The sequence below is a fragment of the Petaurus breviceps genome, unplaced genomic scaffold (assembly GCF_028583685.1).
Source record: "Petaurus breviceps papuanus isolate PSGF00001 unplaced genomic scaffold, PetGlider_PUasm1.0 90919, whole genome shotgun sequence".
Classification (NCBI taxonomy): Eukaryota; Metazoa; Chordata; class Mammalia; order Diprotodontia; family Petauridae; genus Petaurus; species Petaurus breviceps.
Window position 1 is genome coordinate 13,449,989 of NW_027187378.1, and position 18,851 is coordinate 13,468,839.

Consider the following 18,851-nt stretch of genomic DNA (forward strand, 5'->3'; position numbering starts at 1 on the left):
AATCCATCCTCAGACACTTATTAGCTGCGTGGCCCCGGGCAAGTCACTTAACCCTGTTTGCCTTAGTTCCTCATCTGTTAAAAATGAAATTAAAAATTTGTTGGAGAAGGAAATTTCAAACCATTCCAGTATCTTTGTCAGGAAAACCCCCAAATGGGGTAACAAAGAGTTGAACACAACTGAAATGACTGAACAAAAATTGTTTTATACTGACAAACTAACCATTGTAGCAATGTAACCATATGTGTTGTATTAGTATACACAATTGGTTCCGACATTATAAATGAAGAGTCAGATTCATAAAAATACCATCTGGCTCTTTTAGGGGAAGGAGGGAATAATTGACTCTGTGACAAGTCAAACTAGTTAAAACATTGATGTCAGTAAAATAACGAGTTTACTATTTTCACTGGATAGTGCATGAGAACCATCCATTCTAGGGGTGGAGCCAGTTATGACTGGTACTACATTCACAACATTCTCTTCCCCCTTTTTAGTGGCAGTTTTGTAGTAATAGTATTGCTATTCAAAATCTCATAAGTTGAAAAAGACATTTCAACATTTTCTCAGTGCTGAATCTGAAGTGATCTGAGCATCATCTCAATTTTGGTACAGATCTGTCACATACACAGCTGCTATTATTTGATTAAGGCTAGCTTGATCAGAATCTCATTCCTATTTACAACAGAATTGGCTTTATTGGGATTTCAAAATTGTATTCTAAGTAGTTTTACTCTAAGTTATTCAATCTTCTTGGAGTGCTTTCTTCTGCCGAAGCTGAAATATATGTTTGAAAGGGAGCAGAGCTATCTTCTTCACAGCCCCGAGCTCTCTACCATTCTGCTTCTGTCCCAATCAGTTTCCAAGAGTTTTAATTCTATTGGTTGTATTTTGGATGTTGGCTACTTTTTTTTAAATTACTGTCCCTTTTTAAGGCTGTAAGAATTAATACTTTAGAAGCAGTGGAGTGAGTGATGTTGGCTTGCTTTTAATGTAATCCTATTAAGTCACTAAGTAGAAAACATCTACTAGTCATCTAAAAAAAGACTTATGGGTCATCAAAAAGCATATTTTCTACAAAGAATAAGGACCTTCCTTTTCAATATTTCTAAGGCATTTCTGACATGCCCATTCACAGCATCTTTAGAAAAAGATTGAGTAAAATTTCAATTAACTATAATGTTAGGGGAATAGAATGTTTGTTAATTTCATTTTATAGTTAACTCAGTGTCAATTAGAAACCCATTTCTGTTTCACACCTTCCTTTTGAAAACTCTTCTAAATGTGTTAGTTCACCTTTCTGCCTGTGTACAGCATAGTGAACAGAACTGACTCTTTCTTTGATGGATGTGTATCCTTCACTTCTCAAGATCATTGGCATGAAGACTGATTCTCACTGTTCAGGATAGTAGAGATAAAAAGGTGTTGGAGATGGAGACAAAGCTGTGCTGATTCTTAGGATATACTATGAAAGCGATGATTCTTTACTAAATACTTGATGCCAGCCTTTTTTCATGTAATTACCCATTTCTCTAAAAGCAAATGACTAAAAAATGTAGTTTACATTTAAAATGTCAACAAGATTTTATTAAGCATTACTATGTGCTATGTACTATGGAGAGCACATTCAATGACCAAAAAAATTAGACAATTTCTGCCCTCAAGAAACAAATTCTAGTGGAAAAGCAGCACACACACACACACACACACACACACACACACACCATACAAGTAAATCTGAAATATATACAAAATACAATGTAATATTTTTGGGCAGAGGGGAGCATAGCACCTGGAAGGTCAGGAAAGCTCTTCTACATTGATATTTAAGCTGTACCTTTAAGGAAGCTAAGGGTTCTAATAGATAGAGATGAGCAGAAAGTGCATTCCAAGAATGGACTGTCAGCTTTACCAAAGCTTCTAATTAGCTGGGTTCTGGTTAATCAAGATTTTACTATTAACAGCACAATGAAAGAAGAAAGAAAATTTTCTTGTGGTCTCTACCACTCTAGAATCAGTGTCCAAAGATCTAGCTGATTATAAAAAACCTCAGGCTGGTTGGGTGAGGGTCTGGGTGTGGCAGTCAGGGGCAAGATGGGCACTTCTTTCTTTTCCTGATTCAGTGTTAATGGATATGAGATGTCTGTGAATCAACCAATAAGTATTATTAGTCATTGAGGATACAAATTAAAATAATGAAATAAGGGGAATTACTGTTTGTTACATTCTAATTCTATGCTGGGCAGAAGGTGGTATCATCTGAGGGAAGCCAGCTTTCCATGAATGCAAATAAACAAAAGGAGAGTAAGAGGCAGAGGTCTAAAAGGAAGGGCAACTTGTTAACAATAGAACTGGAGTTCCAGGGACAGCAGGCCAGGTAGCAGTAGATGTGTGTCCTCAGGCAACATGCCTAGCTAAGGTCCAGAAGAAACATCAATTCTGGATATCCGGTAAACAGTACCAATATTGTCCAGGCCCCACTGGCCAAAACTGAAGTTCAGGAGACTATTCAAGAGGAATAAAAGTACAGGGAAAACATTTGAGAGTAATAAAACAATAAACTGTGGGGACTTTACCTTTTGGATCATCAATAATAATAGTAATAATAATACTAATAGCTGATGTTTATATGGTTCTGTAAAGTTTGAGAAGTTCTTTTGCATACATTATTCCCTCATAATAACACCATAAGGTAGTTCTTACAGTACTGATAAGGAAAGTAAGTCTCAGAGATAGTGAGTTGTCCATGGTCAAACAGCAAGTTTAATGTCAGAAGTGAGACCTGAAACCAAATCTTTCTTGACCTAACCTTGAGTGCTTCCACTACCCCATTCTGCCTTTCTTTTAATGGAGCTTAAGACAAGCAAATCAGGAGGCAACAATCACCTGCCCTTGCGTTTGAGTACAGAGACATAGTTGGCAAGATGAATAACTGGCTATCCAATGAATGAAGATTATTTTGAGCCATGATTGGTTGAGATGGTCAATGTGGAAAATGCCTAGCCAGTACTATGTAGAGCTGCAGATTTGATTTTGCTAGTGCATAATATACATATAATAAACACCATGGTATAGTGAATAAAACTGCCATAGGAGCTAGAAAGACTTTGGTTTATCTCCTGCATTTAACACATATTGACCCTGGGAAAGTCACTTAACTTTCAGGATTCTAAACAACTCTCTGAGGCTCTTAAGTTACAAAGAAGATTCCAGTCTCCATATGTAAAGGGAACTTCCTCATATCAATGAAATCTAAGCTCAGGCACTTACTAGCTGTGTGATGCTGGACAAGTCACTTAACTTCTGTTTGCTCAGTTGCCTCAAATGTAAAATGGGGACATTAACAGCAACTACCTTGCAGTAGATCAAATGAGAGAGTAATTGTAAAGTGCTTAACACATAGTGTCTGACAAGTAGGAGGCTCTATGTAAATTATTACTCTCTTCCCTTCACCCCATCCTCCCTCCTGAAAGGCCAGGAATATCACCAGTGAGCCTTATGCAAGATGATTTATTTTAGTCAATGACAGGAGAAATGAGCCTACAAGGCCTTCAAGAGGCTGCACAGGGGGCAGATTCAATAGGATGGAGTATAAACAGGACTTCCATGGGGCTCCAGCTCCCACCTCCTCCAATTCATGTAAAAGGTGACTCTAGACAAATTTTAGAGCTACAGAACCCACAAAATGACACAGAGAAGCTAACCTCCCACTGAAGACAGCCCAGCAGGCTGGCAGGAATCAGCCAGCACAGCACTCTGGGAGCCAACCTCAGCCCTGCACAAGCCTGGAGGTTTTAGCCTCAGGGTGGGCCTGACCAGCCACCGGCTGGAGGGATTTCAGATCACCAGCAGCAGTAGGGTTTCCAGAATTATCAACCCATAGATGCTAAGGCCAAAGTGAGAGGTCAGTGCAGTGTGGACTTTGGAACCCAGTAGTTTGGGAGCTCGGTAGGCCTTTGCCTCCAGGGCGAGAAGCCACTCAGGGTCTGCAGCTGTGCAATCGCAGCCACATGGCTGCTTTAACTCCTGAACTGCAGATTGTAGGGGAACCAAGCAACTAGTCTGAGGGGTAATTGCTCTTGCTTTAACCTGCTTGGATCTGGATTGTGGTCTAGGGTAGAAGTCCTGCGGTGTGCAACCAGCTTGCCAGAGTGTGTGGAGGCTTCAGAGAGCTCACCCAACTAATACCTTCAGCAGCTGAGAAAACCCCAGTGTTTGGGACGAAGCTCCTGTCTGGAGGCAGAGTCCGACTGTGGCAAAAAGCCCAAAAGTCAAGTAACTAAGGGGCAACATGAGCAAGCAAAGGAAGCAAAGCAAACAGAGCAACCCAACTTTACACTTCTATTTTGGGGACAAAAAGGATCAAAGCATGGAAAAGGAGGAAGACAGCAAAGTCAGAACTCCTGCACTAAAAGCTTCCAAGAAAAATATAAACTGGTTACAGGCCATAGAGGACCTTAAGGGTTTTGAAAAACAAATAAGAGAAGAGGAGGAAAAATTCAGAAGAGAAATGAGAATGATGCAAGAAAATTATTAAATGAGAGTCAACAACCTGACTAAAGAAAATAACACCTTAAAAATAGACTAACTGGGGCAGCTAGGTGGTGCAGTGAATAGAGGACTGGCCCCGGAGTCAGGGGGACCTGAGTTCAAATTCAGCCTCAGAAACTTGACACACTTACTAGCCATGTGACCTTGGGCAAGTCGCTTAACCCCAATTGCCCTCCAAAAATAAGTTAAAAAAAAAAACAGACTAACTCAAATGGCAAAAGAGGCTCAAAAAGGTAATGAGGAGAAGAATGCCTTAAAAAGCTGAATTTGCCAGATGGAAAAGGAATTTCAAAAGTTCACTGAAGAGAATAATTCCTTCAGAATTATTCTGAGCACATGGAAGCTAGTGACTTTATGAGAAATCAAGATACTATCAAACAGATCCAAACAAATGAAAAAATAGAAGGCAATGTGAAATATCTTATTGGGAAAACCACTGACCTAGAAAATAGATCCAGGAGAGATAATTTAAAAATTACTGAAAGCCATGATCAAAAAAAGAACCTAGAAATTGTCCTTCAAGAAATTCTCAAGGAAAATTGCCCTGATGTTTTAGAACCAGAGGGCAAAATAGAGGTTGAAAGAATCCACCAATAACCTCCTGGAAAAGATCCCAAAAAGAAAACTCCTAGGAATATTATATAGCTAGGTTCCAGAGTTCCCAGATCAAGGAGAAAATATTACAAGCAGCCAGGAAGAAACAATTTCAATATTATATTGTGGGAAAACAATCAGGATAACACAGGATCTGGCAGCTTCTACATTGAGAGATCGAAGGGCTTCGAATATGATATTCCAGAGGTCAAAGGAGCTGGGATTTAAACCAAGAATCACCTACCCAGCAAAACTGAGTATCATGTTTCAGGGGAAAATATGGTCATTCAATGGAATAGAGGACTTTCAAGCATTTTTGATGAAAAAACCAGAGTTGAATAGAAAATTTGACATTCAGATACAAGAAGCAAGAGAAGCATGAGAAGGTAAACAGGGAAAAGAAATCATAAAGAACTTATCAAATCTGAACTATTTACATCCCTCCATGGAAAAATGATCATTGTAACTTATGAAATTTTCTCAGTATGAGAATAGTTGAAGGGAATAGAAATGTATGAATATATATATACATACATATATATGTCTATATAGGAGAGTAATGAGTGTATGAATACATATGTGAATGTGTGTATATATGTGTTCAGGTATACATAGAGGGCACAGAACCAATTTAACAGGAAGGGATGATACTTAGGTGAAATTAAGAGGTGAGAGAGGAATATAATGAGAGGAGATGGGGAGAGACAGAATGGGGTAAACTATCTCATATAGAAGAGGCAAGGGAAAATGGTCACAATGGAGGAGAAGAACAGGAAGGCAAAAGGGAATGGATCAACCTTATTCTCATTGAATTTAGCTTAGAGAGAGAATGACATACACATTAAATAAGGTATCTCACCCTACGGGAGAGTAGGGGATGAGAGGGGGGATGATGAAAGGGAGGGCAGGCTTGGGAGGGCAAGAATTGGAAGCACCCACTTTTGAAAAGGGACAGGATCAAAGTAGAGAATAGAACAAGTGGGGGGCAGCATAGGAGGGAGGGAAATATAGTCAGTCTTTTATAATATATCCACTATGGAAATATTTTGCATAGCCAAACATATATTGAATTGCTTATCTTCCTAGTAAGGGTGGGTGACAAGGGAGGAAGGGAATGAATCTGGAATTCAAAGATTTAAAATCAAATGTTTAAATATATATGTATATATGTACTATTATTAATATTATTTTACATGTAACTGGGAAATAAGATATACAGGCACTGGGGTATAGAGATCCAAAGTGCCCTACTGGAAAGATGGACAGGGTATGGGAGACGATATGGGTGAGAGCAGATTAGAGGAGGGTATATTCAGTGGGTTCGCTATTTTGGGGTGGTGGGTAAGAGGAAAAACGGGAAGAAAATTTGTAACTCAAAATCTTGCAGAAATGAATGATGTAAACTAGAAGTTAATAAAGCATTTGAAAAGAAAAAAAAAGAGGCTGCTCCCAGGGCTTGGAGCTTTGACTCCTGGGTCTGTCTTCACTTCATAAATCCATGAAGCTCAGAGACCCTCTACAGAGCCAAGTGTTTTCCTACATCCGATGTCATAGGCAGGGAGGTGCCAATTGGTTAGGAAAGTGGACATTTCTAATTTGTAAAGTTCCAAGCATAGAAGATTCTAGGTATGGAGGGTTCCAGATAAGGAGCAGGGTAGAAGGGAAGGGTTACCAGGTTGGAGAAGAAGGTATAACTAAGACAGAGAGAGCAAGGCAGATGGAGAAAGCCAAGACTCCTTAAGACAAGTATTTCTTAACTGTAAAAATCCATTCCTGAACAGGTCTTTTCCCACAAACAGCTCCAAGAGAATGATATAAAGCTAGGCACGCCTGGGTATGCAGACTTTCCTCTCTAAGAGGGTAAAGTGAAATTTACCAAACCAGGACAACAATAACATAAGTCAGGAAGTGATTCCCATAATCAGTAAAAGTCCCTGTCATTCAGGCTTAGGGTAATGAGTTCAAGGTAACAACTTTTTTTCTCAACTGGTTTCAGAGACATACCTGAGTGTTGGAAATTTTGTTTGTTTTTATGCTGAATATCTTTCAGGTGGAACAGTTGCTTAACACCCATTTCATACTTACTCCTTCCTTCCTCTTCTGTGCCTCCACTCTAGCATATAGACTGAACTCTTCAAAGGCCTCTGATGTCTCATAAAATTGTCTTTTCTGGACTATAGTACCTAGAAGTCAGAAGACATTGGTTCTAGTCCCCAACCTACTTGCTATATAGGCCTGGGAAAATCACAATCACTCTGAGCCTATTTTTTTTAATTGTAAAACAATATCTGCCCTGCCTTACCAGGCAGGGAAACTTAGATGAAACAAGATAATATATCTGAAAGTGTTTTGTCAGTTGTAAATTGTGATACAAATATATAAATAAATGTGTAGGAACTCTTTTTTTTTAAATCATGTTTATTGATTTTGTTAATTTTCCTTCTACCTAAACATTTTGCGTTCCAACTTTATTGGGTTTTTTTTTTCTTTTTTGGAGGGCAGTTGGGGTTAAGCAAAACTTGCCCAAGGTCACACGACTAGTTAGTGTTAAGTGTCTGAGTCCGGATTTGAACTCAGGTCCTTCTGACTCCAGGGCCAGTACTCTATTCACTGCACCACCAAGTGGCCCCTGGGACTCTCCTTTTCTAGACAAAAAAGGTCACCTTTCAAGTACACCCAGCATGCCTCCTTGCCCCCAAAAATCTACTTCTAAAATATACTATAATCAAATCTCATTCTAGTCTTTGGCAAGTATAACCAAGTTCATTTTTCTAGTTGATGAGTGTAGAATTTTAATAAATAGGTTTTAATCATTACAATGAAAACCTCACCCTAAGAAACATACTTGTCTATTAAAGGAAATGTAAATATCCTCATGTTTCACAACATTCTGATTTCAGAATCAATCCCTTTATCAAGCTCTTACCACATAAAAAGAAAGTGCAGAGTTATCTTAAGTCCTGCCTATTTGGAACTGATAAGATGTTTAATGTGTGTTGAATGAAACAATCACAGTTTTTTGAAAGAGTATGGGAAATACAACAACAACAAAAAATCCCTTTTCCCAAGATCCTTATGCACCCTTGTCTCTTCTAGTAAAACTCCGAAAATTGCCAATATGGAAATGTTTTACGTGGTTGTACATGTATAAACTATATTAGATTGCTTACTGTCTTAGGGAGACGGGAGAGATGTAAGAGGGAATAGAATCTGAAACTCAAAACTTTAAAAAAATGTTTTTAAAATTGTTTTAACATGTAATTGAGGGGAAATAAAATATTATATTAAAAAAGCAAATGTACTAAAGAGAGATAATACCAAATCTGAATACAAAGATACCAAAGCAGAACTGTAAGGTAAGTATTAAAGTTCCCTTCAAGTTAGACACCTAGGCCAAGCATCTTGGAGGCTCAGGATAATGTTGTGGTAAATCCTGGAGTGACAGAACATAAAACACAACATGGAGGAAATGGGCATTGTTACAACAGTTGCTTTAAGATCATCTTCTAAATACTTTTAAATGGCTACCCTCCCCCAAGGGGGAGAAAACATTTCCATAAGAACCATGAAAGAACATTGCAAAATGCCATGGTCATATTAGCTAAATGAGTTTATTGTTAGCAACAGGATCAGATTATGTATTTTCAGGAAAAAAATGCTTCATTTTTATTATAATGCCTAATGATTTGAATGTATATCTAGCACTAAGCCATACCTACAAGGTGCCAGCCACTTCATCTGAAATTGGAAGTGTTGCTAATTGTGTTGCAAAATTCAAACATTTGACATGGAACACTTTTAATGCTACCCTTTGGTGAATGGCAGGAACATATTAGGAAACGCTATTAGTTTTCTTCCTGGAGACCCTGCAGTTCCAAATACCTTCAAACGACAGTCACAATAGAAGTGGAAAACCTTTCAATAGGATTCCTACTGTGGGCCCCGGTCTCCTTTTCAGGAATCTACCAAGTTTTGAAATCCCTGTTTTGCCCCTGGCTAATACTGCCATCTTGTACACATTTAGCTTGATCAGTTTGGCAGGTTATGAAAGACTTAATGATGCAAACACATGTGGCAGATGCTGTTCTCATGATAGTTTAGGAGCCTACAAGCCACTGTTGGTAGTTTGCCAGCTTCATCTTCAACACTGAAGAGCATTATGCTTTCAAGCCCCCTTTGCAGCTTGCCCTTAGGGACCACTGTTGAAGCAGTAATAAAATTCAAAATGGGCCTCAGGAAGTCAACTTGTTGGTTTGCTTTCAAGGGTGTCTTTTTCATTATCACACTTTGTTTTAATGGAACCCAAGAGTTGTTCTTTAAGAGAAGAAATCTAAATAAAATTCTACAAAAATCAGTTCTTGTTTATAGGAAGAAATTAGATATACAGAAATAACATTGTTAGATCTCATTTTTTCAGATGAATTTACATTTTTTGTCACAACATTTTTTTATAAAAAACACTTTACTAAAAATAAAACTTGATACTTTTCCAAAATTGCCTGCTAAATGTTTTTCACCTGTTACACAGAGATGTAAGTGGAAATGGAGAGAGGTATGGGAGAAGTCAGGGCCTTCCAACCTACTAGTATGGAAATCACTAATAGTATTGTAATTGAGGCTGGGACTTCAGACTTCAGATGGAAAAGACACTTCATCTTAACCAGTGACTAACATATACTAAGTAGGTTCTCTTTACTCTGGGTGTTGTGGAGGTAGAGTGGAGTAGAAAATAAGACAGAACAAGCAATCTTCATCAATCTCATCAAAAACATTTTCCCTTGTTTACATATATCTGTGTTCTAGGCACCATACAGAAATAGGTCATGCCCTAATAGAGTATGAACTTATAAAAATACAAAAAAAAATTTAGTACCTAGGATAATTAATAAAAAGGTCATGTCACTCGGCACCTGTATGGCCTCAGGCAAATCATTTAACCTCTTTAGACTTTGTTTTACTCATCTACAAAATGGAAGGTATTCCAATACATTACCTTTCAGTTCCTTCTAGTTGTACATCTATGACCCTAGGATCTTCTTTGGGTGAAGCACTACTATTCAGTTTTCCAGCTAGCTGTGCAAGACCACTGGTAGCAGGTGGGAATTCAGCAGCTCTTTTACATTGCGGGAGCAGTAGATATCTTGGCTGAGAGGGTATTCTAGATACATAATATGGCTTAAAAGAAAGCTCTACTACACATTTATCAGCAAAGTGGGAAAATGTAAAGGATGACATCATGACATCACTTATGTGGCTGTCTGTTTGTACCGAGTGATCTGGATGTTTGCACCCGTATACATAGGCCCAAAAAAACAAGTTGGATCTTCTATTACAGCGAGAGTAATGCTATTTATGACTCAGTGAGCAGACATAGTATTAAAGGGCTGGGGACAAACTTCCCTGGGGCACACTGCTGATGTTCATATCCATTTGTGCTAGAAGATGCCCTGTGAAAGTACAATGTCCATCCGTTTTCATTGTGATCCATGCAATTACCTCTTTTCATAACTGGTATTATTATTTACAGTTCCAATGCACATTACACAGTTCATCCATCTATTTTTCAGAAAGCTAATGCTTTTCATTCTCCAATAATAGTATTGAGCACCAGCTATTGGTGGGTACTGCTCAGAAAATAAATTGCTTTTACCTAGAAGGCTGAAGTTCAAATGGAGGTTTTACAACCCAAAAAATCAGGTTGGTTACTGGTCATTTTGGCAATGTCATCAGAACCTCTTCTGGTCAGTAAGATTGGGTCTAAACAGTTGATCATGAAGAGAGTTTAAAACACATGCTCAGTCTTGCTGAATCTGGTATATAACTATAGCTTAACAACCAGGCAGTATACAATAGCCCAGACACACAGCAGTCAATTCACATTTGGCAGGAGTATAAAGAACGGGATAAAATGTTCTTAAATATATCTGTTATTGTATAATCATCATTCAAACTCTTATGTAATTTCTTTTGAACTAAGATGACTATTAATTAAAGTTTAGAAAATATGAAATATTCATCTATTTAATCCCAGTACACCAACCCTTTATGGGTTAGTCTTCTCACACATGACATCTATTAACACTAATGGGAATTACACATACACATGCATTCAAAGAAGAATAAATCTCCTTTAGTTAATGTGTCTGATGCTCTAAAGAACTTACATTCTGTGTTACTGGAAATTCAAGTAAAAATTAATGTTCCTGGTATCCAATTGACTCTACTTATGTTTATAAATGTTAACTATTTATAAATTAATCATTGTTCTTGATAGAAAGCATTCACTAAAATAATCTTCTGTTAAAAGTTAGAAATACATAAATATTAAAAAAAGAACTTTTCTCATGCAAGAGATTCAATTAAATATCCGTGCACCGGTGTGAAGAACATATTGTGAAACTGTGGTGGCCTGTTTTCTGGTCATTATTAATCCAGAAACCTTAATGATGAACAACATTTGTGTCATTGTCTACACAAATTTAATTTGTTTATGCAGCAGTTCAGCTAATCCTGCAATCTGCTTTTCTCAAACGAGGACAGATAATGGAGACACAGTTCTTTACAAGTCTACAGGCTTTTAAATTCTGATAAAATCAGGATTCTTCACTGGGTCTTGCCACAGCTCTGAATTAAACCACTTTAAATGTAATTACTAAAGCTGGCTGTACATCAGGAACATCCATTAAAAAAATTGATTGACCATGCTGTTGCGGGAGGCATTTTATGAACAAACGATCATGATGGGTCCAGAACTGTAATTTATAAAGGCAAAAAAGCAGGTAAATACTTTATCAGTGATAATGAGAGGTTCACTGGATAATGAATTTTTTTTTCTTTTTTAACCAGCTTCTTCGAAGAACCTTGGTCCATGGCCATCTTTCATGATCGTTTTATTGATCTTAAAAAAGAACTCCGTCAAATCCTAGCATCCAAAGAGGTAAAAGAAGTGACCACTCAATGTGTGTATTATTACTTGCAAATTATAAGCAGTCTGAAATAGCTAGTCATTTAGATTTTTGCCTTTATACCCACTATACTATTTCACTTCTAAGATCAGTCTCATTTCTAATACTAATCATTAGGTGTGTACAGGTGTATATAATAATGAATCCACAAGCATCGTGATCCTGTATTTTAAGGGACAGATTTTTTTTTCCACAAGTTTTTTCTTAGCAATTTTGGCTTCAAAGTTGTTACAATTTTGTAATCCCCCCAAGAATGGGGATTAAATTCCTGTGGCACTTGCTTGTATTAACTAGCTACTTTTAAAATGACTTACAAATAAATCATCCAAATGTTAAAATTTACTCTCAAGAATCAATTGAAAGATTCACACAGGTAGAGAATGCATTTGACAATGAGCTGTCTAAAGTTGTTTATGTTTCCTCAAATACTTAACCTTCTAAATACTAGTCTACTGACTTCCCACACCCTGTTTCACTCCACTTCAGCTATGTACCACTGACCTTCCCATCAATCACAAGTTTATTGCTTCTATGATTAAAAACAAACTCTCAACTTCCTTTATATTATCATAATCCCACCTACCCCTGTGCCTTACTCCTCCTAAATCTCTTCTTCCTCCTTATCCTAACCTTCAGTCCTTCTACCTTTCCCATACTGCCAATCCTGTTCTGGTTTCACTTTCATCTCTCTTCTTTCTCAGCCCTTTAATGAATCAGAGCAACTGGACCTTCTCCTCTACTTTGTAATCTTGTCGTTGCTCATGCCTTGCCAAACCCCAACCCTACGTTACTTCCACTATCTGCCTCCTCGGCTCCTATTTGCCTGCTGTTGAACAGAACTAAAGAAGTCATGTAACTGAGCTAACTAGGTTCACTTAAAGTTATGTAACCTGATATTAATAGGGCCTTCTTGGCAACAAGTCAATCCTTTTACTTCTCTTTTAATTGATCCTTCATTCCATTCACTGAAGCAACTGTTCCAAACCTTCTCTTCTTTCTTCAAGCTTCCCACAGGGCCTTTTTACAGGGCCGTGGCCACCTTCTCGGCCAAGGACTTTACTTCATACTTCACTGAGAAAATGGAGACTTAAAACTCCATGAACTCATTCATCTATGATGAAAATGTGGCTTTCATATCCAAGCCAACCCGTGATTCCACCCTCCTCCCCATCTTCTTCAGCATATTGCCTAAACTTATTCCCTCTTGCTCTAATCTTAGTATTTTACAGGCTATTGGACCTTTACCTGATGCCTACAAACATAACAATCCTCTGCTACCCTTACCAAAAAACCTCACTATATCTTACTACCCCCATTAGCTGTCATCCAATATCCTATACTCTCTCCTCCCTTTCATGCCCCTCTCCTTGAAAAAGCTATCTGTACTTGGTGCCTCCACCTTCCCTCTTCTCTCTTCTAAATGCCTTATAATCTAGCTCCCAAACCATTTCTCAACTGAAACTTCTCTTTCAAAAGTTATCAATTATTGCTAAATATAATGACTTTTTCTCAGTTCTTAAATTCTTTTTTGACCACTCTGCAGCATCTAACAGTGTTGACTGCTGTCTCCTCCTTAATTCTCCTACCTGTATGACTGCTCCTTCTCACGCTCTTTTGCTGAATTTTCATCTGTTTCATGTCATTTCAGATCAAGTTAAGTAGCATTTATTAAGTGCATACTATGTTTTAGGTACTATGCTAAGCACTAATTGTTGGTATACTCCAAGGTTCTATCCTGGGCCTTCTTTTCTTTTCTCTCTATACTCTCTCACTTTGTGACCTCATAAAAGTGAATTCAATTCACCATAAATTCAATTACTATGTATTCTGTATGCGTAAATAGATTTTACACATACACACATGTATGTGTATATACATGAGTTTCTCTCTCAAATCGCCAAATGCACACCAGAGATTTTAAACTCGATATTCCATAGGCATCTCAAACTTGATATGTCTAAATAGAACTTATCTTTGACACAATACTCACCCCTCTTCTGAACTTCATTCTTATAGCCTTGTCCTTCCAGTCATTCAAGTTTGAAACTTAATTGTCAGCCTCATCTCCTCACTCTCAGTAATGGCCAATCATTTGCCAAATCCTGCCATTCCAACACTCACACTTACCACACTAATTCAGGCTCTCACCACCTCTAACCTGAACAATTACAATATTTACACTTACTCCAATTTTGTCTTCTGCATTAAGGGCCTCTCCAATCCATCCTCCACACAGATGCCAACTTAATTCTCTTAAAGAGCGTATCTGACCATGTCCCTCCTCCTATTCAATAAACTCCAGGGCCTCCTCTTAACATCTAGGATCAAATAGAAACTTTGGTTTGGAGTATTTAACACTCTTCACAATTTGTCTTTCCTACCTTTCCAATCTTTTTACATATTATTCTCCTCAATACACTATATGGTCTAGCCCTGTTAGCCTACTTGCTAACTTTCACACATAATGCCCTATCTTCTGTCTCCATGCCTTTCCATTGGCTCTTCCCTGTGCCTAGGAAACTCCATTCTCATCCCTATATTTTAGAATCTCTGATTCTCTTCAGAGCTTAACTCAGCACCATTTATATGGGAGATCATTCCTGAGCCTTCAGTTGCTACTGCCTTCCATTCAAGATTATCTTGCATGTATCTTGTATATACTTATTTGTGTACACATTGTCTCCTTATGTAAGAATGTAAGGGTCTTGCAGGCATGGAGACTTTTGCTTTTGTCTTTTTATCCACATAGCACAGTGACTAGTTGAAGCGGCAAGCACCCCAAGAGTCTTCAGGGTTTGCTGCTAATACAGGTTCTTGGATCTGCTTTGATAAAGGAAAGCAACTCAAAATGGGTTATCAAGCTTACTTTAATCAGTCAGATATGTATCGTTCACCTAGTTCAGGGGAAATAGGTCAGCACCCCGAACTTCAAAGTATACAGACAAAATTATCAAGACAAAAACAGATCAAGTAGACAGATTTCCAAACTGTCCAACCATTACATCCATATCAAACAACATCTGCGTTTCAACATCTGGGTTTCAAAGCCGGGGTCCTCTGGACAACGGCTTCCCAGAGTTTCATCTGATCAAATCACAGAATATTTCTCAAAGTGAGCCCCCAAAAAAAGCCTCACATCAGGGCTTATAGAGCCTTCTCCTGGCTCAGAGAATGTAACAACCTTTTGGACCCACTGGCCAATCAAAAAGTATCTATTGAAAAACAAGCCTCCCACCCCAGGCTCCAGGTGCACTTTAGCCTAGGGGCAGGGAAGATCTTTAAAATTTACATTCCCATTACACTAGTACCTAGTGCCTAGCAGGTACAACACAAATATTTGTTGATTGTTGAGCTAGTGATATTTTTACTAGGGAATTATAAGGCCATACCTTTACATTAGGAAGGTAATTTTGCCATGAAACAGAGAAGAAACAAACTAATAATAGGAAGGCCAGTTAGGAGACTATCACAATAATCCTGGCAAGAAGTAATGAGCACCTAAATCAGAGCAAAAGCACTGTGATGAAGCTGGCAAAGCAGTAAAAGTAGACAGATCTGGGAGATGTTACACTGTTGGAACCATCAGAATTTAGTGACTTTAGAAATGAGACAAAGACATACCCTTGGGGAACACTCACTTGAAGAGATCAGGAGAATGAGAAACCAGTGGGAAAGACAAACAAACCTTCTCTTGATCTCTGACCAAGAGAGTGAGGTAACTTCCAGTGAGTGAAGGGAATAGAAAGAATAGAGTAGGAAGGAGTAGCCAACAGTATCAGAAAGGTCAAGATGTATGAGGACTGAAAATAAGGACAATGAATGGTAAGGGGTCATTAATGACATTTGGGAGAGCTGTTTCAGTAGAGTAGTAGAGTAGAAGCCTGATTGCCAAGGGTTAAGGAAAATGTAAATAGTAAAGAAGTGGCAGTTAGGTAGCACAGTGCCAAGCCAAGGGTCAGGAAAACCTCATCTTCCTGAGTTCAAATCTGGCCTCAGACACTTACTAGCTGTGTGACCCAGGACAAGTCATTTAGCCCTGTTTGCCTCAGTTTCCTCATCTGTAAAATGAGCTGAAAAAGGAAGTGGCAAACTACTCCAACATGTTTGCCAAAAAAAAAAAAAACAAACATTAAACAGACACAACTGAATAAAAACAAAGAAGTAGAACATCGAGGGCAGCTAGGTGACGCAGTGAATAGAGCATGAGCCTTGGAGTCAGGAGGACCTGAGTTCAAATCCAGCCTCAGACACTTAACACACACAAAATAACTAGCTGTGTGACCTTGGGCAAATTACTTAACCCCAATTGCCCCCAAAAAAGCAAAAAAAAAGTAGAATATCAGCTGCAGAAAATGTTTTCTCAAAGTCCATCATTGAAGAAAAAAAAGTTTGAATAATTACTGGAAAGGTCAAGAGGAAGCTTTTCTTTAAAAAGAATCTGAGAAAACTGAACATATCTATAACCAGATGATAAGGAGCCAGTGAAGAGGGACTGACATGATATCTCCTGACATCTGCTGGTACAAGGTCCTGAAAAAGATGAAAAGATGGGATCAAAGAAACTGGAAGAATAATTAGTTTTCATGAGAAATAAGGATAGATATTGCTCTTTTTTGAGCAAGGGAAATAAGAGAGAACATGTTAATGCAGATTAGATCTGACAGTCTTTTTCTACTTCTTGTTGGTGGTGATACTATGAAATTTGTGAGTCCCCACTCAAAAGGGATACTTCAAGTTTGTTGGAAAACACACCTTTCATCATCATCATCATCATCATCATCATCCCAAATTCCTTATCGCTATGCCCCTAATTCCCTAAAAGTTTTATTATGATAGACCTATTATGATTCTGTCATTCAATTTCTTTGGATCTTTTATCAAAGAAATGTTTAGTGGGGAGTTTCCTGCCAAGGCAATTGATGTATTTCAGTTATTATAATCCCTAGGTCTGTCATCACCTCTAGGGTAGAGGGTTGTGTTATTTAAATTTAAGGTTAAAATTCTACCTTCTGATTTTTCACGAGGTACTCAGAAATGTCAGGATAACACCATGCAGTATCTACAGTTTGTTTGTTTGGTTTTTTTTTTTAGCATTTTCACTGAGATTGTTTCTAATAGTTTTTTAAAACTGCCCCAATACAACTTAGCAGCCAACTGGTAGAGCTGCCTATGCCTTGAAAAAGTTGTTGCTTGTCTATTTGGTAAAGGAAGAATTTAAGTTCAGGTCTTACTGACTAAAAGTGCACTAACCCTATTGCCTCTCTAAATCAAACCCTATAAAACACTGAAATTTAACTTCAAACAAATACAGAAACGTAGCATTTATTTTACTTAGTATTTCAAAGATCATTGGAAATTTACTGACTGTATTTGAAAAATTTTAATTCTTGTAATTATGTCATTGCTTAGAGTTAGTAGTATTTTTTCTATTTCAGCCTGCCTGCAGAATTAAGCTAAGTTTGGAATTCCCACTGACTTAAAAAAAAAAGGTCTGTTGAGTGTGTGGAAAAAGTAAAGAAAATGGACCATAATGTATTTGCTCTCTGAGGGCAGGGGTTATTTTTCATTCTGTATTTGTAGCCCCAGCACCTAGCACATTATCTACATAAAGAAGTAGCAGTTAGGTGGCACATTATCTACACACATTAGGTTGTGAATAACGGGTTACTTGATTGAATTTTATTGTTTTATTTAACATTAAATATTATAGTGCATATTAAATTATTTCTTGCTTAAATAACTTTAGAATTATAGGTCTGTCAGCTCTTATACTTAATAATATAATAACATTCTTGGATGTGAATAATTCTATCTTTCTTTCCTTTCAAAATTAAAAAAAAATGAAGCATTTCAAATTAAAATAAAATACCATACAAGTTAATTTAATTTTTAAAAAGAATTGTTAATTCATGATTGTTTCAAAGTAGAGTAAAATATATATCGAAAAGTTGAGTATTACACTTAGGTGCAGTTTTAAAATAATTTACTACAATATGATTTTAATATAACATGACTTTTTGGTTTTAATAATATTATCCTATCCATATTTCTTTGATGCTATAAAAACTCATCTTCAGTCAGAATTCTGACATCAGAATTAGAAAATTATGTATTTTTAGTTATGCATAAAGTAAAACATCCATAACTTGCCTTTGAAAATGATAAGTATGATTAATTTCAAATATAGATATCTTAAACTCAACTGAAATTTGTGGAAGGAAAAAAAAACTATTGTTTATCTGATAATTACAGCTCTAAATTGTTTGTCCCTGTGTTGTTTAACATTTTTATCAATGACTTGGATAAAGGAATAAATGACATGCTAATCAAATCTGCAGAAGACACAAAGCTGGGAGAGACTGCTAACACACAGGAAGATAGACTTAGGCTGGAATAGAATTTTGATAGGCTAGAGATTGGACTGAATCTAATGAGATTAATTCAACAGGAAAAATGTAAATTCTTAAATTTGGGTTCAGCAAATCATCCTCTTAAGTCTATACTTGTTATTATTAGAGGCATCATTAGAGAGCAGTTTGTCAGGAAAAAGATTTGGAATTTTTTTAGTAAGCTGTAAGGTCAATATGAATGAACAGTGTGATGCCGCATCCAGAAAAGCTAATTCAATCTTGGGCTACATTAAGAGAGAGACACAGCTTCCAGGAATAAGGAGATGATAGACCAGTGCTTTTGCCCTGATCCAATCACCACTACTCTTTTTCTGGGCACAATGACTTAAGA

General features: G+C 37.4%; 1 protein-coding gene across 1 annotated transcript in view; it reads left to right on the forward strand.

Moving 5' to 3' along the window:
- Positions 1-18,851, forward strand: part of CFAP61 (cilia and flagella associated protein 61) — a 365,072-nt gene that overhangs the window by 344,557 nt on the left and 1,664 nt on the right. The window contains exon 26 of the mRNA XM_069075487.1: positions 11,992-12,082. Coding sequence (XP_068931588.1) covers positions 11,992-12,082 — 91 coding nt within the window. The remainder of the gene's footprint in view (positions 1-11,991; positions 12,083-18,851) is intronic.